At 46.6% G+C, this 25912-nt stretch overlaps 1 protein-coding gene across 3 annotated transcripts in view; it reads right to left on the bottom strand.

Annotated features, from left to right (window-relative positions):
• Nucleotides 1–25482, bottom strand: part of AP1B1 (adaptor related protein complex 1 subunit beta 1) — a 45531-nt gene extending 20049 nt beyond the window's left edge. For 2 of the 3 annotated variants that reach the window (XM_016198599.2, XM_016198601.2), the window contains exons 1-7: nucleotides 25403–25482; nucleotides 9726–9788; nucleotides 6654–6759; nucleotides 5192–5327; nucleotides 4181–4426; nucleotides 2824–3014; nucleotides 1765–1986 (exon numbers count right to left, since the gene is read on the bottom strand). In XM_016198599.2, coding sequence (XP_016054085.1) covers nucleotides 1765–1986; nucleotides 2824–3014; nucleotides 4181–4426; nucleotides 5192–5327; nucleotides 6654–6759; nucleotides 9726–9762 — 938 coding nt within the window. In that variant the 5' untranslated portion in view covers nucleotides 9763–9788; nucleotides 25403–25482. The remainder of the gene's footprint in view (nucleotides 1–1764; nucleotides 1987–2823; nucleotides 3015–4180; nucleotides 4427–5191; nucleotides 5328–6653; nucleotides 6760–9725; nucleotides 9789–25402) is intronic. The other variant, XM_087828681.1, reaches the window with a different exon arrangement.
• Between the last annotated feature and the right edge of the window lie 430 nt (nucleotides 25483–25912).

Genomic DNA, 25912 nt, shown 5'->3' with positions numbered 1-25912 from the left:
CTATATATCCTCACTACATCGATAATAAATCTTAGCTGTGAGGACAACTACATGCTGACTCCCATGAGTCCTAGAGTGCCTCTGAATGTGGGGTGGTCCTGGGACCCCGGCACAGACACCTACATAGCAGGGCTGTTGTGAAGCATCTACATGACCAACAGCCTGCCTCAGAGAAGGCACTTGCTACATAGGTGCTATTACCAGTGTCACTGCTCCTCTGGCACCATCCACATTTTTCTTAGATAAGGAAAGCTGAGAGGTGGAGAGATTTGCACCAGGTCACACACTTAGTGCTAACAGCATGGGAGCAAGATGACAGTCACCACCCTCAACTACTCCTATGCCCTTTCCAGAACAGAAAGGAGGAAGGCAAAGGAATGAGAACAGATGATGAAGGGAGAAGACACAAGATAGAAGGAGGGACCCTGGGTACTCCATGCTGCTGTGCAAGCTGCAGGGAGATCTTGGCAAAGCAGAGAGCCTCCAATCGTGCCTGTGGGGGAGGCAGGATCCAAACTGGGGGGGAGCAGGAAGACGAGATTTCTGCAGTTAGGACTTGGCAAAGCTGCCTAACCACATGTCAGGATTGAGCCAGGTGGTGTCTTGGTAACAGTCAACTTCTTAAGAGATTTGCCATGTTAAATATAGCCCAGGGAGCCCTTCTCGCTGATCACTACACCTTACTAATTCCACCCTGCATCTGAGACTCTATCTCACCCCTTAGGCACTCAGAGAGCTTTCCCATATTTAATTCCCAAACCTGAAATGTCCCAATTCCACTGATATCTCGGCTCCCAAGAATGTCCTAAGAACCAGACTGATGCTAGAATGACAAGGAGCATGTGCTGTCTTCCAAAAGAGAATGTCTATGAGGCCCCTGTTCATGTAGCCTCACTCACCAATGGGGCTGTGGTAACACAGATGATCGTGAGTTAGTTGCTGAGGAAGCCGTTTGATCAAAAAAGCTGGTAGAACTCCAGAGTCCAGCTCTACTCTGCAGAGCTGCTGGGCTTCCTCACTGGATCATTCCAGAGAGCCCCTCCTACTCTGGGCCCCTTGAAGTGGCACTACTAATTGCTTTTCAGCCCCAAGCAATGCGGGCATCAGGCGCCTTCCCTTGGGAGCAGCGGCTTCCTGCCACAATTGTTTCCACGGGGCAGATGGAATCAGGCTGCACACCATTCTGAACAACTTTGACATACCCCTCCCCCAGCCCCAAGGCTGATGCAAAGTCCACACGGAGCCTCACCACCTCACCACCTCACCACCGGGAGTTCTCCAACTTCTGGGAATTTGACTGAGCCACAGACTCTGCCCCCAGGAAAAATGCATGCACACACACAAAATCTTACACCCCATTCAGTGTCCACAGGGCTCTGTGGAGTGTGGAGCCATCTATTGTCTGTGGTTAAGAAGTTCCATGCTAGCCTTTACCTGGCCTGCCACCTGGTTAAGCTAAGCCAGGGTTTCTCGGCCTCAGCACTACTGACAAAATAGTTCTCTGTCCTGTGTATTGCAGGATGTTAAGCAGCACCCCTGGCCTCTACTCATTAGATGCCAGTAGTACCTCCAGCTGTGACAACCAAAAATGTCTCTAGACATTGTCAAATGCCCCTTGGGGGACAAAGTTGTCCCTGGCTGAGAACCTCTGTAAGCTATGGAGACTTCCTGCATGGGGAACATGTCAGTTTTCTTTCATAGCCCTATTCTCAGCAGCAGAACCCCAGGAGTACACAACACTGCATGTGTGTGGCAGTCTGGTACCTTTTCTGCACGATGAGGTTGATGTTGCGCAAGGCCACATATTGCAGCTCAGGCTCAGCTGACAGCAGCGTGACCAGGGGCGGGGCCAGCTTCTTGAGCAGTGTGCCATAGTAATCCAGGTCCTTGGACAACATCTCCATGAACTTCATCAGCACCTTCACAGCAGATAGCACCACAGCAGAGTTGGCGTGGGAGAGCCTGGGGGTGACCCGCTCACAGATACTAGGTCCGTTCCAACGGGGCAAAGAAGAGAGACAGACAAAGGGAAACACTCTGTTTTTAGTTATCAAAATAGCACGTCTTCAGTAGTGGAAGATCTAGATCTTGGTTTTGCTGCTTGTAAACTGGCCCCAAGTATGTGAAAACTACTCTAAGCCTCGGTATTCTTAACTAGAAAATGGAGATGATGCCAACTTCAGAGTAGCTGGGGCTTAAATGAGAAAACACATGTAAAGCACCAGCAGAGTGTCAGGTATGTAGCAAATACTTAATAAATGTCAACTCCCTCCCTTTCCCCACTGTGAGGGCATTCAAAAGTGGCAGAGTATCTTGTTGGTTAGGACAAAAGGTCAGGGGAGACCGAGCTTGGTGACCTATACAATTTCCTCCATCACTCTAAGGGGAGTTTCCTTACCTATAAAATGGGGACAATAATGGGACTGCCTTTATAGGGCTGCTTTAAAGATTATCAAATGCATAGAAAGCACCAGCAGAGCCCCAGGTACCCAGGGGGAGTTCAGTGAATGGTGGCTCTGATGCTATCTGCCTCCTTCTCTTAGCCCGAGATGACCAGCGTCTCTGTCAGCTCCCAGGTAAGGTCCTGACTTTTTTCTTTGCCCAGGAAGAGCAGTGAGCTGACTGCCTGAAGGAATACCACTGACAGCCTGGCTCTGGCCTCCCCCAAGGTGCATCTGAGGTCTGTGGTCTGATGGTCTGTGGGGCAAGGCCCTGGGAAGGAGCCCACTAGAGGCTTGAGGCCCAGCTTGTGATTAGAGCCTCCCCCCGCCACCCCGAGGACCAGCTCTGGCTGGACTGGCAGGCAAGGGGCAACTTGCTCACCTCTGGGCCTCTCGGTCATCCTTGGGGGTGTAGTTGGCCAGGCAGTCCAGGATAAAGATCTGGCCCCATTCAGTACACTCATTCAGGGCTGTCAGTAGCTTGTTAATGGACTGAGGGTTCAGGTCGAGGAGGTTGCTGCTCGGATGAGACTCGGCAATCTCCGAGAGGGCAGCCACTGCGTTTGCCACCACCTGGTTTAAAGGGTGGAAGGGGCAAGGGCTGAGGGTACTGCTCACAGGCCAGGAGGCAGTGGGGCTAATGACGCTGGTCGGTCAGAGGTTGAATATCCTGAAAAAAATGACCTGATGGGCAGGATCTGGAGCACAGAGACCCACTCTAAGCACTCACCCTATTGACTCCTCTGTAAATTGAAACTAAAATAAGTGTACTTGCCATTAAAGAGAAAGAAGAGGGCAAACAAAAGAAAGATCTAGCTCCTGGTGCCTGGCCATAGAAAGCATTCCCAGCTACCTAACACACAGCCCCTATCTACCAGCTAAAACAGCTCACTTCTAGGGATTGTCAACAGTGCTTCTCTGAGCTAGAAGATCCCTGCAGAGCCCCTGGGGCTGCTGGGAACACATGGGGGCTAGAGTACAGAGAGGCCTGCCAGGTGAAGCTCTGGACCCTCAACCCATTTTCACCAGAGCAGCTGTTTTTTTTTTGTGTATTCTGCATGGTTTTCAACTTTCCCCTATGACAAAGTACTCCAATGGTCATTCCCGGACTGCCACTCAGCACCCACAGAGTGGGCTGGCTGGGCTGAGAGGTGTGCGCATTTCATATCAAACAGGGCCTGTGAACTTCCCTCTAAAATGCTGCCACCTCCATGTGTGAGAGACGAGTTCCACTCCCAGCTACACCCTGGTGCCTACCATCCAGGCTATGCTACTTCCATGTGGGAAAAGGGAAAAGTACCTCACATAAGAGCTCACCGATGGTCTTGCTGAGAAGATAGTAACAATGATAGTGACTGGAAGGAGGGCACTAGTCTTGGTTGCATGCCCACTATGTGCCAGGCTATCAGACACATTACCTTTAAAGCTTAAGCCTCACAGCACTCCTGACAACTATGCAGAATTAGATCCATCTTACTGATGAAGAAAAGAGGGCTCTGGAAGGTTAGGTAGCATGTCCAAAGTCACACAGCTTGTCAGAGAGGGTGCAAAGAAAGGAATCCAGGTCTAGTTCACTCCAAAGGTGGTGGTTAAACCACTGCAGGCACAAAAACAATTACCCCACCCAGCAAGGCTCTGACTTCCAGGAACTGGGGACTGTCTGGCAGAGGGTCAAGCCAAGGTCTTCCCAAGCAACCCAGGAGGTGGTAGAGGTGGCACAGTGGGTAGCAGCAGCTTACCATGGGGTTAGAGTCAGAGATGAGGTCTTTAAGTGTGTCTAAGAAGCCCTGGTCCTCTACAAGCTGAGCATTGATATCGTGAAGCTTGGCCACACACACAGCCGCCGTCTTGCGAACATATGGGTCCTCATCCTTCAGGCACTTCCGGAGTGGCTCGCACAGGTACTCTGTGATCTTGTCAACACGGATGCAGCCCATGGTCCGCACAGCCAGGGCCCGGATCAGGGGGTTGGGGTCCTCACAGTCCTGAGGGGAACCAGCCATTGGCCAGGGGCGGAAGTGGGCTGAGCAACACCAGATGGCTGCTGTGGGATCTCCCATCAACTGCAGTCAACAGCATCAAAAGTGCTGTGTACGGGCACCCAGCATGTGCCAGATACTGTGCTGGGTCTTTGTGCTTTGTCACCTCTGATCCTCACAGCAGCCATACAATACTCTTCCTGTTTTGCAGGTGAGGGAGCTGAGGCTCTCAGGAAGGTTTCGAGCCTCACCCTGTCACAGAGGGGAGCTGTGATTCAAACCCACATCCATCTAGCAATACAACCTTCAGTCTTTCCACTGGGCCACAGAACCCCTCATTTGCCCATATCTGGGCATCAATGGGGATAGGGGAGGTAAGGTTCTAAAGGTGCACAGAGTTAACAGTTCAAGTGCCGCTTGCTCCTCAATTTGGAGGACAGAAAATGCAGAAAGGAGCAAAGTCTAGAAGGGAAACACAGAAGCTCTCAGACACTTGCTGAATCCTGCCCTGGTAAAGGATGGAGGCAACGGTTCACCCAGTGGCACTCAGGTATCAACAGGCCTTGTGCAACTTCACATGGAATGAGTTAGCCGGGTCTGTACCATCTGACTTGCTGGAGAGTGGGAGCCCTCTGCTGGAAGATGAAGCCCTCAGTCTAGGAGTCAGAGGAGGCTGACTGGAAAGGAGCCCGAGTGTTTCTTCTCAGGAGATCAACGGGAGACGGAGCAGTGAGCACCCATACTGCTCCCTCTCACTAAGCTCCTACTCACCTTCACAAAGGTGTTGACAGCCATGATGGCCATGTCAGGCTGACTCTTGGCATAGTTCATCAAGTACAGGTACACCAGCTTCTTCAGCTCTAGGTTGTCTGTCTGCATACAGTTTACCACATCAGGGAAGAGGGCACTAGAAGGTCAAAATGGCACCAGTGTGGGGAAGGCCGAACAAAGGAAGAGGAAGATTTTTCAGGCAGATAATGGGGGAGGGGGATGCAGGGAGACAGTGAATAGGAGGGAAAGAGAAAGGTAACAGGACCTCCTAGTAAAAGCGAGAACATCAACTATGCTGTTACCATGACCACCTATTGGTAGAAAGGGAATTCCAAAGGATGATTTTAAAAGCAATAAAAGTTCTCTCTTCTTTTCCCAGGGTTCAAAGTTGAGCTCTGGAGTCCATCAGACCCTGTTAAAACCCAGCTCTGTTTCTTGTTAGCTGTCCAAAGTTGGGAAAATTCCTTCATCCCTGCCCACCCTGAGTCTGTTTCCTCACTTGCAAGAAAGGTGCAACAAAACCCTATTTCACAGGGTCCTTGTGATAATTAAAGAAGACAACATACTTAAGGTATCTGGTCCTTGACATCTGGGAGGTGCTAAATAAATGAAAATGATTGTTTTTCCTTCCCCTCACACTGAACGTGGTCCCTTATATTGGGCTGCTGGTTCTGGAGGGTTGTAGGGAAGCAGGGATGGGCCATGCTGTTTTCACAAGGGGCCAGCACAGGTGCCCACTAAAAACTAGCCCAGCATTCACAGAGCGTGCTCTATATGCAAGGCTTGGCACTAAGGTCCTTACATGTGTACTTGATCTCATTTAACAGCCCTGAGAAGCCAGGGGATTATCTCCATTTTACAGAAGACAATATGAGGCTCATAAAAGTCAAATAACCTGCCTGAGGAACCAGATCCGACTCCAAAGCCCATGCTTAGGACTGCTCTTATTCTGGGTGAACCCCTCCCAACATGGTACCCACAGTCCCATGATCTGCTCAGGCGATCTGATGCAAACCAGAGGCTGCAAACTGGAGCCAAATTCAACAAGTTTAATCTGCAGGTGTGTTTTATGTGGGCAGTGCTCATTTCATTTATTATCACCTGATAATCTAAAGCAGGGAGATTTAAAATGAAAAACCCAACTTTCCATTCTTTTGAAAAACCAGAGGACCTGGCCACACTGAGTTCCTTTTCCTCAGCTGGCAGCAATCCTCCGGAGTGTCTGACAGGGCATGCGCCACATCCACGTTATCGCTTACTGCCCTTTCATCCTAGTCCCCTTCACTCACTCCCTTACTGCCTGACCCCGTCAACATTTGAGCTGGGGACCCCTCTGCAAATAAAGCCTTCTCTTTGGAAAGGTTGATGAAGGGAGCAGATGAGGGGAGGCGTGGATCCCTAGAAATGCCCAAAAGGAGGGATCTGAGGGGACCCAGCTGACACCCAGCCTACACCCACACACCTGACGTCTTTGCCCACTGTCATGGACGCAATCACTTTCTTCACCGCCTCCTTCTTCTTCTCCTTTTTGTCACTGTTGAGCTCTGCCTTCAGCTCAAAGATCTCCCCTGAAAAAGGAGGTGCACATGAGTGATCCATTCCCACCTGCCGGAGGGTGATTCCCAGTCCCCGACTTCTAAGAGTGGGAGGGAGGAGGGTAAGATGCTGCATGCTGCCAGCTGAGGACAGTTTCAGGCCCCTGGCCTCGGGTGGAACAGGCAGCAGAGAGAAGCAACTGTTAGGAGAGATATTAAAGATGAAAGCTTAGACGTCACAGTGGATTGAGGAGAGAGGAACCGTGGAAGCTACAAGGGTTCTGAGAAAGACAAAAAGCATGAAGGCAGGTCCTGCTCAGCCAGATGGCTAAAAACATACAGAGGGCAGCAAAGTCCTCCTTAGCCACCCTACCCAGAGCCCTCAAGGCAGCATGCAATGGAATCTGGGGACTTAAGGTTTGAGGGGAGAGGGTAGGATTTGCTCGATTCCCACACTTGGCTTTTCTGTTTTCCTAGAACCTCCAGTTAAAATAGCTCACTCAGGGTTTCACTTCCTGAGCCACAAGTGGTTACTCAGCTCTGAAAATGGGAATTCAGTTGCCCCACGAGGGCTCTAACATGCAATAAACTATTAAGAACTTGATGACCTGGAAAAAGCAAATGAGGAAGTAGGGTTGTTAGGGGCCCTGCCATGGAGAGATAATCAGGACCCCAATAACCCTAGTAAAAGGTTAAGAGGGCAGACTTTGGAGTGACAGGCCTTCAGCCCTCAAAATAGCAGCCACCAGCATTTCCTGAGCCTTTCTCTAAGCCTGCCACACTAACTTCTTCCCACACTTTTTCTCATTTCATCCTCACAACTCTGCATTTCCCCCATTTCACGGATGAGCAAAGAGAGGCTGTAAGAAGATCAGTAACTTGTCCAAGGACACACAGCTAATAAGAGGTACAGCCAAGATTCAAAACCAGCTCTGCTAGCTCCATAGCTCATATGCTTGGACTGACCCAGGACATTGCCTTTGCTTCTCTGGACCTGTTTTCTTGTCCGTATTCTCTACTTTGACCAGGGCACTGAATTCTCTCATTTAACACTCCGATGTGAACCACTCACTTCAGTGCATGGCACTCAGTGGCCTGCATTAAGGGTGGCCACTATTATGATTAATTTACCACGTGACCCTCTGTCTTGGCTATCTCTTCTGAAGAAATAAGAGTCCCAGGCTTCCCTCTCAAGTTACTTGGGGTGGGGGTGAAGCAGACTATCATGTGGAATGTAAGCGCTGAGGAAGCTCTAGATGGATTTACAGCGAGGAAAAGAAAACTTAGCAGGTTTTTATCACGAGTGAACAATGTGCTCACAAACAAGGTTAATTAAGAACAAACAGCACAGCACACGCCAAGGCCACGCTGAGGATATTGCTCAACAAAGCCAGGAGGAATCTGCACACCTTGCAGTTCAAACTCATAGCTCTGTAGGGCTGAAGGAACCCATACCCTTCTCCTCCAAGAGACTGTGGGGCCCCAGACTTCCAGCTGTGGATTCCAACAGACCATGATGACTTTGACCCTGGGGGCCCTGCTGCAGGGCTGCCCCTGCTTTGCTTGAAACCTTTGGCCGGTTACAGTATAACTGGCTGTAAATTGATGGATCCAGGCCTGAGTCACCTTGGCCCCAAGAAGGCTGATGAGACAAACTTGGGATGTACCTGCACCTGAATATCTCCTTCCTCAGTGACCAAGTCTACCTCCTCAATCACATATGAGGTATCTGATTCTCTCTACTGTACTGCCACCCACCTAGCTCAGGCACCATCATCTCCATCTCTCATCAGAGCTGTGGTACTGGTTTCCCTGACTCTGCCAAGCTTTACCCCCTTCAATCCTTTATTAGTTTCTGCCTTGGAACTTCCCTTGCTTAAAACCATCACTGATGTCAAATATGGATCTAGGCACAGACATTGTCATCAAAAGAAAACCAGGCCCTGCATACCTTTCCAACCTCCCATCACACTCTTCAGTAACTTGTGCCCAACTGCTTTCCTTTCCCTGATTGTACCATGGGCAGGGCACTTACTGAGCTCCCCTCCCCTCCCCCACACCCTCTTTATCAAGCTAGGTCTACCCAAGACCCTCCCACAGCCTCTAACACTTGCCTTATCATAGCACCACCAGCCCTTTAGAGTAACTGCTGCTTAATAAACTGTCTTCTCTACTCAACCACAAGCAAAGCCAGTTTAGAGACTGCCTGTCTCCTTTACTACACATGGAAAGAGTTCAATAAAAACTGGCTGGATCAATAAATGAAATGCCTGAGGAGGGGCAGACTTTAGGTCCTGGTTCAGCTGATCCAACAACAGACTCTTTTCATCTGGTGAACAGTCATGTATCAATCTTACTTGGAAGGAAGGAAGGAAGGAGGAAGGAAGGGCCAGTCAGTAAATGCTTACAGGGTCAAAGCATATTTGTCAGCGGCTACACAACCTCCATTTCCCAAAAAGCAGAAACAACCACAATATGCAACAATGTAAGACGAGTTTAGCAAATTTCGGTGCAGGAACTCAATAGACTTGGCCTGAGCCGTCAGAACTGTGGGGAAACGTTTACGATAATGTCAAATGAAAAACAGGATATAAACTCTGAATTCAACCACATAAAACGTGTCCAAGGATAAGGACCAGGCACACATATTGCTGTGGGACTGCTGATAGCATTGTGTGCCTTCTTTCTTCCAAGAAAAACAAAACAAAAAATCATACTTAACAATTTTAAGCCATAGGGAACAAAAGAGGGCTTTTTCCCTCTATACTTGGAGCTAATGTTCTTCCCTTCCTGAATTCTAAAAGAAGTAATCAATTTCTTACACCATCAATAGTTCAATTTTCTGGATCCACAGGGTTAAAAGATGCTCTGGATAATTCCCACCACTTGATTCCAGGCCTCCACAACCCCTACCACTATGCCCCACCCCTGCAGGGAGCAAGCAGAAGGGCTGGACAGGGAAAAAATAGGTCAAGACCCCACAATGAAATAAACTGTACCTTTTTTGGTTGTGGTGAAATATTTTGAGTCAGTCATTTTGGTCCCTTATCGGTGGCCAGACTCTGCAAGACAGAAGAGAGGGGTGACTTTCCACTGTGTTCCACTCCATTTTCAGTTACAGAGCACAGGAGGAGGAGGAGAAAAGGATCCAGCACACATGTGTTATAGGAAGATAGCTTCTTTTTTTTAAATTGAACTATTGGGGTGACACTGGTTAATAAAATTATATAGGTTTCAGGTATACAATACTATAATACATTATCTGTATATTGTATTGTGTGTTCACCACCCCAAGTCAATTCTTCTTCCATCATCATTTATCCCCCTATATCTTCTATCTTCCTACACCCCTCAAAGATAGCTTCTTACCTCTTTACTGGGCAAATGAACTATTATATAACGGGCTGATCATATTCTGGAGGGTAATTCTGAAGGATCTAGCAAATGTTTGAATGTGCATATCCTTTGACCCAATTCTACTTCTAGGAATCTCTCCCATAGAAAAATCTGCACAAGATATACGGGTTTTTACTGCAGCACTGTCCATACCAATGAACCACTGGAAATAACTTAAATGTCCACTAATTAGGGATTGGCAACATACTCTGAAAGAGTCCGCAGATTAAAAAGCACCTAACGATCATGGTTATAGCAATCCCTTCGTGGTGCTCACTCTGCCCAGCACTGTTCTTCACACATGTTAACTCATTAAAGCCTCACCACAGTCTCATAGAAGTACTATCATTGCCCCATAAAGTCAAATTAGCTTGGAAAATGCCAAGTTTAAAAAGCTACAGAGATTTATTCTCTCCCCAACTTTTCCAAGTTTCTCTAACAGAGATATGCAGTATTCGTCTGTAAAGAGGACTGGAATCTATACACTGCAGGCTCTATAGCACTCCCAATGAGGAATGGCCAGTTTTCTCAATGCATCTCTCAGGATACCTCCTAGTGTAAAACAGTGTTAAGTGCTGCTCTAAAGCAAAAGAACAAAGAAAGTACCCAGGCCCTCTTGTTTATTCAACAAACATTTACTGAGCACCTAACCTCACTAGTTCCTCTTGGTCAACAGCTGAAAGATAAAAGAAGCTACAGCCCATCCTGGCCAGTGTGGCTCAGTTGGTTGAGTGTTGTCCCATGCACTGAGAGGTCGCTGGTCCGATTCCCAGTCAGGGCACATGCCCGGGTTGCAGACTTGATGCCCAGTAGAGGCCATGCAGGAGGTAGGCAATCAATGTTTCTCTTTCTTTCTCTCCCCTCTCTAAAAATCATTAACAACATATTTTTTAAAAAGTGGCAGCCCAGGGTGGGGCCAGGATAAACCTGTCGAGAGAGAAAAAAAAAAAAAAAGGAGCCAAGTGCCCTGGATACATAGCAGAGGGATTCTGGGATTATTCTAACATTTATTAAGAAGCTATCATTGCCCAGCCAGCTTGGCTCAGCCATTGAGCATCAACATATGATTCAGGAGATCGAGGTTCAATTCCTGGTCAGGGTACCTGCCCAGGCTCTGGGCTTGATTCCCAGTAGGGGGTGTGCAGGAGGCAGCTGATCAATGACTCTCTAATCATTGATGTTTCTATCTCTCTATTCCTCTCCCTCCTCTCTCTGAAATCAACAGATATGTTAAAAAAAAAAAAAAAAAAAAAGAAGCTATCATTAATTGAGATCCTATTAGAGTCGGGAGCTTTTACACACATTATTTCATTTAACCCTACCAAAAAGGTAACTGATTTTAACCATATTTTAACAGATGTTAAGTAATTTGCCCAAGGTCACATGGCTTGTAAGTGGCTAGAAAAAGAGACCATTTTAGGTCCACCTGAGCTCAGCACCTGTGCTCTATTTTTTTGTTGCTGTTGCTGTTAATCCTCAACCAAGGGTATTTTTTCCCATTGATTTTTAGGAAGGCGGGGGGGAGGGGGGTAGAGAGAGAAAAACATCGATGTAAGACACATCGATTGGTTGCCTCCTACACACGCTCCGACCAGGCAGGGGATCAAACCTGCAACCTAGGTACATGCCCTTGAATGGGAATAGAACCTGAGACCCTTTGGTGCGCGGTCCAACACTAACCACTGAGTCACACTGGCCAGGCACCTGTGCTCTACTGATGAAGTAATTCTGCTTTCCCATCTGACAGGGAGGACAGAATCCTGACAGTGACTAAGGATGCAGTTCAAAAAACCATGAGACTTTCAAGTGCAGCCTTCCAGTCCCACATGTACTTTCACATGGTAAGAAAACCACAAAACCCAACAGAAAGACATTTGAATGGAGAAAACTTACTCATTTTGTCCCTTCTGTTGCCTCTATGGAAGAGTCTCAAACATGTAACCCATTAACATCTTTTTTCATTGCTATGTGGGAGATGGTTTCTGGTCGGATGAATGTGAGAGGTCAAGGATCATTTCAAAAGTCTTGGGAAACAAAGCTAATATAGCTCCTCTTCAGCCCAGCTGTAATTTTCCAGGCTAAGCTTGTACTATGGCAGGATGGCAACAAGGCTGTTCCCCAAATGAAATGCCCATACATTTTGTTTCAGTGATCAGCAGAAAACAAGTATGTACTGTCTTGGGGCTTCCTTAAGTCCTTTGTGGATCTCATTATGATAATGGAATAAAGGCTTGGCTGCCAAATGGTATAACGAAAAAGACAGAATTCCACTTTCCTTTTGCTTTGCGAGGTTGAAAAGGGATGATGGTACTTTTCTGTGGGAAAGTGCATGAGAGACCACTGCATCTGATGATGCTAGTCCGCAGTAGGGACTCTAATTGCCAGTCCTGGCAGCAGGAGTCAGGGGTGTAGGCAGATTCACAAAGGGAGGAACCACATCGGTCTGGTCCACAGCTGCATCCATCCTCCCCCTTCATGCCTGGCCCAGGGTTTCAGTTGATAGTTATTGGAGGAAATGAAAAAGAAGCGCTGAAAATCCCAGGGAGCCTCGAACTGCTCTCTGACAGCTCTGTTATGTAACTATTTGGCATTTGTTTCCCACGGGAGTTTACTTATATTAAAAACAATTTTCTTTTGAGCGCACATAAAGCCACTTTCTCAGAGAAGCCTCACCAACCTAGAGATTCTTTTTGGAGCTCTGAGAATGAGCAGGTAAACTAAATAATGGGATATCTATCACACAATAAAGGGCTGCATGGCTTCAGAAGTCACAGGCATGAGAGCATAACCGGCAGAGTATCCTGTTTCTCAGGGTTAAGTTTAGTCTAAGAGAGATCAATGAAGGCAAACAGGGCTAAAAACCACAGGCCAAAAGAATCACAGAAAGTAACATACAAATCCCTTCAATGTTAAATCTAGAAGGAAATCAAAGTGAACAAGGCAAAAACTACCTTAGATGTCTAACTTTAGCACTGCCCAGAAAGTCTTCCTTCTCCAGTAGAGGAGGCTGTCAGGGGCTTTCCTCTGATTTGCAGACACAACACAATATTTCGGGGGCACTAAATTTCCAGAACATAACCTGCTGGTGCCGAATCTGTGTTGTATGCCACCACCCAGGTGGAGGAAAGGGTGGGAAATTTGGGGGATTAAACAAAGCAACAGAGTTGTAGGGTCAGTCAAGTCAAACCACCACAGCAGCTGATACCCCTACAGCTTTTGATGACACTTCCTTTTATAGGTGCTAAGCAACTACATACTCACAAACTTAAACTGCCACCCAGTGTCTGGCTGCCACTTCTCTGCAGTATCTATTTCGCATATCTCTCTGCAGAGGCCAGATGGGACTGGTGATGCAGAAACTGTATCCCTCTGAAGTTATTTTATATACAGGAAATTAAAGTAGAGGAGGAAGGGGAGGTGGGGAGAAGTGAAAATGCTTTTGCAAAGCCATCCCAGGGCACAGATTTCAAAACCTCATTTCACTGTGAAAGATCACCTGCACCCTGTTGATCTACCGAGGGTGGCTATCTCCTTGTGTCCTTTCATTGCAGTTGCCTCTTGGATGTCAGTGCAAGAGATTTTGCGTTCTCTTTGCAAGAATGGAAAAAACCCTACAGTTCAATCCTAAAGGAGCTCAGACTTGTAGATGCCACAGAAAAGACCGGGCTGGCATTGCTCGCTCAGCTGTCACCATACATCACATACCTACCAATGGAAGCCAAAGGGGCTAAGACCTTGTTCTTTGATGAATCTGACTGTGTACATGAACCACACTGAAAGCAAGCTGCCCACTAAGGCAAGAAAAAGCTTAGGGTTTGGATTCCATCTTTGGGACGCATTCAAAAAAGCAATAACGAGGGAATTTTTGGTTTGGAAACTGCTCTGGCCAGTGTGATGAGTCACTTTTGCTAAGACAGCATTCTGGGCTGGGACACCCCTAAACTGCGGCATTTACAGGCCACAGAATGGCTCAAGAGGATGGCACTGTCCAAGTTAAAAGTGGAGCACACCTGGAAGGACTGGTTTTGTCTTTCAGGAGCAACTGCTGCTGTTCTCACCTTAAGTCTACCTTCCCACACCCATCCTTGGAAGATGACTTTGATGCCACAATCACAGGACCAGTTCCTGTTAATCTCACTTTAAAAAAAAAATCCATTTGACATGCCTGCTTCCTCCTGCCACTAGGTTTTAAAAACAGGAACTGAGGAATAAAGCCTAAAATAGAGTAATTTTCTCTTATGTTTTATAGAGTTATAAAAGAAGTCCTTGGTGAGAATCACTGACATACTGGCCAGGGACATAGATGTAATGCAATCTAAGCGTGTAAAAATGAGGCCCTAGGAGAAAAGGGAAGGGGGAAAAAACTCATTAAAATCTCCCCAGCTAGCCCTTGCTGGTGTGGCTTAGTTGGCTGAGCATCATCCTTGATTCCTGGTGAGGGCATTTGCCCAGGTTGCAGGCTCAATCCCCAGTAGGGGGTGTGTAGGAGGCAACCAATTGATGTTTCTCATTGATGTTTCTCTCTCTCCCTCCCTCTCCCTTCTTCTCTCTAAAATCAGTGAAAACATATTTAAAAGTATATGTAGTTTACTACCATTTCTATTAAAAAAATAAAAATATAAATACCATGATTACACATGCATCGACTATCCTTGAAAGGGTAAATAAGAAATGTTAACAGTGGTTTCCTCCAGAAAGGAAACTGGACTACCAAGGGATGAATGAGAGACCGAACTTTCATCATTCACCTTTTTATATCTTGGGAATTCCATATCCTGTGCCCGTATCACCTAACAATGGTACATCTATCTATCCAAAGCACTGTTCCTACCTCTGTGCTCATCCTTCAGTCTCTGCTCAAACACTGGTATCAGGCCCAGAGGAGCCTTCTATGGACCCAGACGGTTGAGGCCTCCCCAACACACGACTCAATTATTGTGGACTTCTCCACAGCCTTCCTCACAACTCTAATTTTGGATCTGTCCTGTTTAATGCTGTCAACCCAGTGACTGGCACTATGCCTGGCACATTCCAGGAGCTCACCAAATGTTTGCTGACAAAATGAATGAAAAGACAGGTTCTCAGAGAAGCTGCAAAACCAAGGGCCCATAATAGATCAAGACGAGGACTCCCTGATGAGTGCCAGACAACAATGACTGGACAGACCAGGAACATAAGGTTTTGCAGTTAACTTTCAACAAACATGGCAAGGCTGATCCAATGCCAAGATGGCTGCCAGGTTGCTAACTAGCTTTGCTACTAACAGCTGCGTGATCCTGGGCAAATCCCTCCATCTCTGAGCCTTACTTTTACCAACTGCCAAACAAAAATTCAACCAGATTAATGGTTTTTCAAGCCCCTCCTTGCTTTTAAACTGTTTAAAAAACAAAGGTGGGTGCTCAGCCAGGCGTGGCTCATCAGTTGAGCATTGACCTAGGACCCAGGAGATCACGGTTCGATTCCTAGTCAGGGCACATGCCCAGGTTGCGGGCTCGGTACCCAGTCAGGGGCATGCAGGAGGCAGCCAATCAGTCAGCTCTCTCTCATCATTGATGTTTCTAGCTCCCTCTCCCTTTCTCTCTCTGAAATCAATAAAGATATATTTAAAAAATAAAGATAAATTCTCATTAAGAAACAAAAGTGGGACTGCTCTGGTTGACTTGGGTTGGGGGCCTAGAGGGAGCTAGGCTCATTCCACTCTCCCCTTTCCTCCAGGCTTCAGACAACCCACTGTTCCATGGGACAGAGTTTGAAAACTAGTCTATTAAATGACAGATAAAGTCCCTCCCACACCTCACATTCTATGACAAACCTATTTCCTCACCAATGAGTGTTCTTCCTGGGTACGAAACGAGGAAATGGAGCATGATTATTCTCAGAGCATGACAAGACACATTTCCAAGAGGACAAAAGAGAAAAATTCAGAATGCAGCCAGGGCTGGCAAACCTTATTAGGTCTTCAGTAGGAAGGAAAATAGTAACAAACCAAGCAATTCTTCAAAAGGCCAGCCAATGGACAGGGTAAGGTCTATCCTAGTCTCAGGACAGTGATTCATGTCAGAGCAGCCCATGCTCTGCAATCGGATGAGAGGCATGAAGTTGGCAGCACTAGCACAGTACACTGCATGCTCAGTAAATTAGCAGTAAATTAACAAGGAGACAATTAGTATTGTGAGATCAGCCAGAGAAGAAGTGTTAGGAAAGTAAAAGGGAAAAGAGATATTTGGCAAGGTCTGATCCACCTGCCAAGACATATCTCTGAATTCAAGGATATTCAGGCAGGGAAAAGTGATCCCTGAAAGTCTGTGTTGGTGGCTTCCAACTTCAGTGTTGACAACTGTTACTTGTATACCCTTGCCTAATGAATACGTATTCAGAAATCTGCTCCAAGGTACATGTTAGTCAAGACTAAGCTAGGAAGAATGAATAAAATGGGCTAGGGTGGTGCCACCATTTCTTCATTTAGAACAGAAAAGACTAACAACTTTGATCATCCACATGTTTTGCCATTTCCGTTCTGTCTCAAGAGCGAGGCTCCTTTATTCCATGAATACAAATATCCCCCTACTCTGTAGCATGCTCTGGATTGTGCCCCAGCCCCTATGCAGCTTAGAGTTTAACAGAGACAATGATTCTACTCACCACCCTGTAACTCTACTGGCTACTCCTCACTGGTCTGACAGTCTCCTTTTAGAAAGAAAAAGATCCTCACAGGTAAGTACACAAGTTCACTTTAAAGACAGGGAAACAGGTAAGGCCAACTTGAAGATTAAAAGGTGAGTCAGCAGTAGAGAAACCAGATTTCAGACCTATTCTCTGAGAAAATGCAGTCACCAAACCCAGACAGACAGACTCTTTCAAGTGTCTCAATAGCTATGAGAAAATAAGCTGTTCTTCAGACTTGGCATGAAATTCAGAACACAGATGGCAGTGGCAGCAGTAATGGCAAACGGATATGCAGTATGAGCTAGACACCATGTAAAGGGTATTGATAAAATCACAAGTTTACAAATAAGGAAACTGAAGCCCAGAGAGGTCATGGCATCTTTCTGGAGTCACACAGCTAGAAAATGGTAGTTCTGACACTCTCCACCCTTGCCCCATAAGGAGGCCCCACATTCCCATTCTGTCAAGTGAGGCAACTTCTCCACTCTGAAAGAAGCCCTGGCAGAAAACACACACTCCAGGCTAAAGGGTAGGTAAACTATGTTGCCACACATCTCTCAAATGTTGAATGACAGGTTATTTTAGAACCAGTTCATCCAGTTTGGACAGTAGAAATGTCAAGTTTGGTAACATGCCTGGTGAAAGTCTGTCTAGATGAGCTTGCTAAGATATGGGCCTCCTGGGATTTGGATGAAAATTGATTGGTCAAAATCAATTTCCTAAGACCCACTAGCAATTAAAGGCTCAAATGAAAAAGACACCTAAGGCAGGCAAATACCACATGCAAATGTTCCTACATCAACACTGAGTCTCTGGAACCTAATTTCAGGTGCCAGTTCTCAACTATCTATAAGTAGTAATATGTGGAAAGATCTGCTGTCAAGAAAAAGAAAAGATCCTCTGGACTTGGAAAAAACAAGGTAACAGGGGCTTCTTCTGAACAATACTTAAATTAATCAAGACATGGAGAAAGAAGCCAAAGACTACAGAACAAAGCTCAATATCTCAGTTTTCCCACCTATACAAAGGGAACACTTTCTGAATATCTGTTAGGGATTAGCAGTCATCCATTCAGCATGTGTAACAGTGTGGAGAACTGTCAGCTCTGAGACTGGGACTGTGCCCCACACAGGGGTATGCATACAGTAGACAAAGGACAGTCTTTTCTCCCTAGTTCTTACAGATTCAGAGGCCAGGTAAAAGACTGCAGGTGAAGAGCAGAGTGTTCATGCCTTCCTGATAACTGTCACCAATGCTCAGAGGAGGAGGGTTCTGGACACTGGTGGAGCATAAATGGAAGCCCTCTTAGATGAAAGACTTACCTAAATGTGAAAAGATGGGTCAGATTTGGCATGGAGAAGACCCACAATATGCTAGCCTAACAGAGCGAATAGAGAATAGCTAAACCACTAGCAACACTGGCCGGGGTGCAGGCTCTGTGCTAAGTGATCTATATTCCCTCCTTTAACTCCTTTAAAAGGTAATTTTAAATGAGGAATTAAGAGACACAGAGAGGAGTGACTTATCCAAGGCCAAAACAAGCATGCATGTTTAGGAGTCTGCGAGACCTCCTACTTGGCTGAAGGCAAGGAAGGATGAAATTCAAAGATGGTCTTGGATGCCAGAGTGTTAGATCTTGCCAGCAGAAGATGCAGTGATCCAGTCTAAAGGGAAGTCTCACGCTGACTAGCATTTGACACTGCGGATTGCTCCCTCCTCAATACACTTTCTTCTTTTGGACTCCAGGATTCCATGCTCTCTGCTTTACCTCCTACCCCAATGTCTTCTCCTTCCCAGTCTCCTATTTTGGTTCCTCCTCCTCTCCCTCTCCTTCAACACTGGAGTGCTCCACAGGTCTGGCCTGGTACCTCTTCTCCATCTACTCTACCTCTTTGGTGATCTCACCCAGTGTCAAGGCTGTAAGTATCATCTAAATGCTGACAACTCACAACTTTACATCCTCAGCCCCAACCTCTCCCCTGAACTCCCAAATCATATACCTAAACTGCCTAATTGATGTCTGAACTTGAATGTCTATATGGTTGATAGCTCAAACTTAATATGATAGATAAAAACTGACTTGCTTCCTCCATACCCCCAAGTGGCTCATCCTGCAGTCTTCATTACCTAGTTACTGCCAACATCATCTTTTAACAGGTTCTCAGGCTAAAAATCTCAGTTACCCTTGACAACATACCCCCTCGCCCTTATATCCCATATCTAATCTACCAGCAAATCCTATTGGGTCTACCTTCTGAATGAATCCAGAATCCATGAAGCGGCCTTTCACCAGCTCCATCACTACCACCAGGCTCCAGGCCACTATCACCTCCCATTGGGACTGCTACAAAGCTACTTGCACACTGTCCCCTACAACCTACCTCAATGAAAGACAGAATGATCCTATTATAGTCTAAGTCAGACAATGCCACCCCTCTTCTCAAAATCCTCTCCGTCTCACTCAGAGTAAAGCCAAAGTCCCTAATATGTCCTCATAGCTTATAAGGCCCTGTACGAGATGTACACCCCCTTCTGTCTCCCACACACCCTCCCCATCATTACCTCTTTGAAGTCTTCTCCCCTGCTCTTCCTATCACTCCCTTGGTTCCAGCCTTATGGGCCTCTTTGCTGACCCTTGTACAAAACAGACATGTTTCCACCTCAGTGCCTTTGCACATGTTTCACTTTACCAGGGAGATTCTTTCTCCAAATAGCCTCATGGCTTACCCTTGCTTCCTATTTTATTTTTTTTAAGCCTTTTATTTTTTTAAAGATCTTTAAATTGATATTTAGAGAGAGAGAGGAAGGGAGAGAGCGAGAAACATCAATGTGAGAGAAAAACATCAATGTGAGAGTGAAACATCAATTGGCTGCCTTATGCATGCTCCCTTATGCATGCATGTGGAGATCAAGCCACAACCCAGGAATGTGCCCTGACCAGGAATCGAACAAGCAACCTTTCGGTGCACAGGACAATGCCAAACCAACTTTGGCACATTGGCCAGGGCAGTCCCACATCCATTTTAAGTCTTGGCTCAAATGTCACTTTCTCACTGACTCCTTCTCTGACCACTTTATTTAAAGTGTACTCACACCCAACCAATCCACCCCCCCCATCCTCCTTCTTTCCCCCTTTTGTTTTTCTTCAAAGTATGTATCACTAACATCGAATAAAATTTATATTGTCTATTTTTTCTCCCTAATATAAATTCCATGAGGACAAGGATTTTGTTTATTTTGTTTACTACTGTATTCCTAGCTCCTAGATTGGTACTTGAAAAATAGTAGGTGCTCAATAGATATTTGAATGACTAGTGTTCAACTCTCCTCCCAGGGAAATTTTATGCTTTGTAAACCAACCTGAGCTAGAGAACAGGGTTAGCCAGCATCAGAGCTACATCTGCTCTCGTAGTCAAGCTATTTTGATAAAATCAAAATTGAAAATGCCAAACCCCATAGGCCATTTTACAGCCAATAAATGTAAGGTAAGTAAATACACAATAAGAGAGAAAAGAAAAGGGCAAAAGGTAGATGATCAGGTAGCAACATCTCCAATGAGAGAAATGTTCAGGCCACTTTCTTCAGTGAGGCCAGACCACCATCTCTTGCTCCCACGGGCATCAGCTCATAGAGTGACCAGAATTGTGGGAGGTGGGGTTACAAATGCTGAGGGAAGGGTGAGGAGGGGGCTCTGACACAAGCTATGATGTGAGGACAGCTAAGCCTTCTCTCTGCCTATAACCCTCTAGGTCCACAGGCCTCCTTCAGTGTTCGTCTAACTGTCAAGCTCTTCACTGCCTTTGCACTTGCTGATCCTCTGCCTGGATTATCTTCTCTGGCTTCTAGAGTGGCTGCTCCAACTTATCCTTCAAATCTCAGTTTAGATGACATAGTTTCAAAGATACCATGTTGCACGCACTAAGTGGAACTTTTCTGTCCTCACTCCCCAGTAGTGCTATTCATGTTTTCTGACCACCTCCCACGTGCTGCCATAAACAGGTCTACATCATGGGGATACAACAGTGAATGGAACTTCTGGGTGTATACATCCTAATGGCAGATAGGAACCACAAGCAAGATAAATAAGTAAAATATATAGTATCTCAGATAGTGATAAATGCTATGAAGAAAGAGAGGGCAGAGAAAAAAAAGAAAAAAGAAAAAAAAGAGAGGGCAGGGAAGGAGGATAGGAAGCTTGGGGGAGGGGGAGGTTGAAATTTAACCAGGGTGGCCACAGAAGGCTTCCTAGAGAAGGTGATAGGGTGACATTGTCTGGGCATAAGAAGTAATGCAAAGGTGGTAGTGTAACTGGCCAGTTTGAGGAACAGCAGGCAGGTGATGTGGCTCAAGCTGAGTGAGCAATGGGGGGGGGGGATATGAGGTCAGAAGAGAATGGAGGGGGCCTTCCAGGTCAAGGTAAGGACTCTGGCTTTTTCTTAGTGAGCTGAGAGCCAACTAAGGGTTCTGAGCAGGAGTCCTGAGATCTGACTTACATTTCAACAGGTGCTGGGGGCTGTGCTTCTATTTCCCTCATGGCTTATCAGTTTTTCCAATTACATTTGTTTTCTATTTCTCCTTTGTCTCTCTCACCCATTAGAATGTAGGAAGCAAGTCAAGGACAGAAACTGTCTGGTTTGTTTACCTACCTTCACACTTAGTCCAGTGCCAGACAACAGAGCAGGGTATGAAATAAATACTGGATGAATGAATGCTGGATATATGAAGGTTCTGTCCTCAGTATCTCAATATCCAGCCACCCAACCCTTAGAGATCACAGAATAAAGACCATAGAGGCAGACTCAACAGCTGCCTGTAATAAAATTTTGTCATTCTGCTCTCAATATGCTTAAGACCCCCAAAGCAATTAAGGCGTTGTAAAAAGAATGTGCTACCCAAGTCTACAGAGCTCAGCTGTAACTAACATTTTCAGTGTTAAAAAGGGACCCTGTTTTGAGTCCTGACTTCCAAATCTACCATCTCCCAGCTCAAGTCAACAGAGGAGATGGTAACCTGGGGGATCAGACTAAGGCATCCTGGCTGATGATGAACACTGGGTATTCTGGAGTCAACCAGCTATACTCTTATCATAAACAGAAGACGCTTTTCGACTTCAGGGAGGCCCTCTTAATGAAGGTCAGAAGTCAAGCCCAAGGCTAAAAACTCAAAAAAGCATGAGACTTGGGAGTCTAGAACCAAATCCAAGCTCCTCCTCAACTCCATTAACAGGAGATAATCCAAGAACAAGGGATTGGGAAAGGAAAGGTGGCCACAGCAGCAGGTAGGATGGGGTCTCTCCAGAGGTCTACAACAAAACAGGCACAACCATACAACTGTAAAATGAGAATTACAATGTCAAATACCTGAGGGGTTTGTGACCTAAAACATGTAAATACATACAAAGCCCTCAGAAGTGCCACTATGTTAGCCACTATTACTACTACACAAGGAGAGAGGTTACCGCAGGCACCTCCCTGCTGCTCTCCAACCCCCAAGTCTCTGGAGGCTCCCAAGTCTCTGGAGGCATGCTCATGGCTGGGTGGGTGGTAGCAATAGTAGTTTGAGAGTAGTTAATTCCAGCACTGGTCAGATTTTCCCCTATCCCCCTGGTGACATGTTTCCCCTATCCCCCTGGTGACATGAGGACAGACAGAAGATATGGAAAGTGCTCTGAATTCCTTAGGAGTCAAGGAATCCTGACAATTCAATGCAATATCCATTCATCTGTTCATTCATTGAACACTTACTGAGCACCTACTGTGTGCCAGACATTTCACTAGGTGCTAGAGATGCAGACACTTAAAATAAGTCCTCTCCAAGAATTAAGAGCCATTTACTTAGAAGAGAGCCAAGTAAACAGACAACGACAACCCATTGTGATCAGTGCTATAGGACATCAAAAAGGGCATCTAGTTCAGGCTTGCAAGGTCTGGAGAAAATGATCAGACGGGAGGCACCAAGTAGTGGTCCAGCAAAGGGAGGATGGTGACAGGAAATGGCGTTCAGGCAGTGGGAACAGCAAAACAGAGATACAGAGTTGGAGCTTTGCAGAAAAGCAAATGTTTAATTAGAGCTTGGGAGGAGGTAGAGAGATGAGGCAGAAGAACCAGGCAGGGGTTAGAGCCCAAAAGGCCTTGGATGTCACACGAAGGAATGTAAGTTTTAGCTTGAAGGCAATGAGGAGCCACTGATGGATATTCAAGCAGGACTTTTTTAAAAGGATTCCCCAACTGCTCAAGCGACATTTTCTCTCGAGTTATTTGTTCCTCTCTGTGTGAAGAGAAAAAGAACACAAACACCATTTTTGGGTTGTGATAATTTCTCAGTGACCTATCTTAGGCAAAAAGACCTATTCAGAAAAAGAAACATCCTCAAGTAACAGATGCCCCCTCAGCTTTTAGAAATACACCAAAGTGCAAAATCCATACCCAAGCCAAAGCATCTCAGGCTTTGGTGCCTGGCAGAGGGTTTTCTGGGAAAGTGAGCAGTCAAGACATGCAACAGTTTCAGAAGATGACTAGAAAAAGATGAAAGTCCAAGCTCAAAGCTAGCAGGACCAACAAACTGAACTTGTTCGGAAACACTTTTAGGAAGTGAAAACGAGAGGGTGGGAGAAATTCTATGTATATAAAGGTCTGTTTGCAGAAGGAAGTAACACTCCACAAACCAGGGGGGACAGCTTTCCTCAGACATAGGCCCCCTGCAGGCACCCACTACAACAATAACAGGTTCTGCACAAATTTCCTCATCTAACCCAACACACACCAGTGCTGGGGGCAGACAAAGAAAGGTGGTGGCGAATATTATTTTAGAGCTGAGGTAAAGGAGGCCCAGCCTAAGTAAGTTATCCAGGTTACACTACCGGGAAGCTGCTGAGCTGGAGTTGAGACCCAGGGCTGACTGACGGGGAGTCAGGAGTGCTTTTTCCATTATACCTCTGAGCCCTTCAAGCCACTCAGGGTGAAGCCTCTGCTCAACCCACTCTCAACAGATAATCTCTACATAACCTCTAAGGTATGATTCTTTCAGAACTAGTGAAGCTACTCTTTATGACAGTTTGTAAGAGGTCAGAGGAGCCTGATGGGCTCAACTCAGTACAGGGAGCCAGATGCTCTGAACTCTGCTCATGTTCCTACCATCTGTGACAAGTCACTTCATCTCGAATCCTCTCTTGGAAGGATGGGGATAAAGTGACAATATTAAGTTTCTGTGAATTCAGTGGAACTAGGAGAACAGATCGTAGAGTTTTTTTAAAAATGTAGTACAGTAATATTTATATCACAGCTTTCTTCAGAAGCTTGTGGAAACTTTCCCGGGTTCATTAAGTCTTATAACATCCAAGTAGGTAAGAAGGCAGCAGCAGGTCTTCCTGAGGTAGAACTGGAGCAAGTGAATGTCTGCAAAGGAATGAGGCTCAGACTCCCAGAGTCTAGTTCTCTGGCCATCAAACGCTGTTACCACCCCCCAGGCAAGATGTGATCTCCCCAGCCAAGAAGTCATGGGGCCTGTGCTTTTCTCAGAGGTCATGTGGTTCCTCTTTATTCCAAAAGAAATGCAACTCAAACACTCTCAAGAAAGGTTATGAATATTCTTAAATTAGCTTCATGGATAGACTGTTGTGTGTCTCACACTTCCCAAGAGTCAAGAAAAACTTCCACTCTTGCCCTGAAAGGTAATCACTTTTAGGGATAGCCTGCAAAACTGTTTCATCCTAAAGAAAGTGAATCAAATTCCTCTTGTGAAGATTAGACGGGAAGCAGTAAGGCTACATCTTTACCTAGTTGCAAATAAATATAATGGCAGCTAAAGATATTAAATAGCACCTACACCCCAACCTTGCTCCAGCTTCTGTTTTGTCTCTGCACTTCGCAGGTCCCAGAAAAGCCTGGGCAGCCTGGGTAGGAACCCCGATTCTGTCTACCTGACTGACCTTACATGTGTGATGTAACCTTTCTGTGCCTCAGTTTACTGGTTGATAAAATGGGGATAACAACAGTAGCTATCTCACAGGGTTGTTGTGGAGTTTCAATGCAGCATTGTAAGTAAAGTGCTTAGCACTGTGCCTGGTACACAGTAGGGGCCCAATAACCGGTACTGAGCATTTGCATCAGTATTTTTAGCATTATTACAGGTGTCCCCAGTTAACTTGGTCCTGAGGCACCAAAGACAGACCAAATCCACGTATACCCCTGAGCAGGCGGCTGTTTCTTGAATTTCTTCTTTTTTCTTTTCGATCCTTGGCAAAGAAATAAAGCCCTGAAGGACCAGGAGGCCTCAGGATGGCCATAGGAGTTAGTGTGAAGGCGGAAACTAGGACGCGAAGAGGAGTTTCCCCTCTGGCCAAGCGCAAGCTCCTTGGGCCAAAGTCTAGGAGTCTGTCCTGGAGGACGCCTCAGGAGGAGCTGTGGAACTGGGGCGGCTGAGGCGCAGGTCCGCGGCCAAGTGGGCGTGAATGAATGAACCTGCAGTCCAGCCCCGTCCGGGCCCCGGAAGCCACTCTCGGAGCTCTGGCTCCCCGACCCCTCCATGACCTTTGACTCCACAAACCCCTCACCTCAGACCCCCGACTCCCTGCCCCACGTCTTCTCCTGCCTCTCCAGACTCCCTGCTTCCTCACCCGCAGGTCCGAACGGCTCCCGGCACCACAGCGCGGCTCAGCTGGGCAGCAAAATGTCCGCGGCCTCGTCCTCCCGCTCTCCCGGTGCGACAGTGCAGCCCGCAGCTCCGAGCCCCGCGGCTGTCACCTGCCGGGCGGAAGTGAACTGCTTGCGCGTGGGTACTTCCGGTGGACGCACGGCCTGGGGGCGGTGTCAAAGGTGCAAACGGAGCGAGCGCTGAGGTCGGAGGGGCGGGGCCAGGAGGGGGCGGGGCCAATAGGAATTAACCCCTTCTTAGCCGCAGCGCTGTTTCGCCGCTGCGTCCCCTTGATTTTTAGAAAAATCAGCCAGCTAACCGCTAAGAAATTTAACGTGGATGGAAAAAGTCGTAGAGACTTTGAGGTCCATCTCTTCCTTCTGTGTTACAGATTGAAAAACCGAGGCTCTGAGAGGGGCTGGGTTTTCTCAAGATCACTTACGTTATGAATTGAAGAGTCAAAAGCAGAGCTGCAAGTCTAGCCTAGTGCTTG

This window comes from Miniopterus natalensis, chromosome 20, assembly GCF_054644295.1.
Source record: "Miniopterus natalensis isolate mMinNat1 chromosome 20, mMinNat1.hap1, whole genome shotgun sequence".
NCBI classification, from domain to species: domain Eukaryota; kingdom Metazoa; phylum Chordata; class Mammalia; order Chiroptera; family Miniopteridae; genus Miniopterus; species Miniopterus natalensis.
The sequence above is the reverse complement of the archived record's forward strand: the minus strand, read 5'-3'. Positions and strand labels throughout refer to the sequence as shown.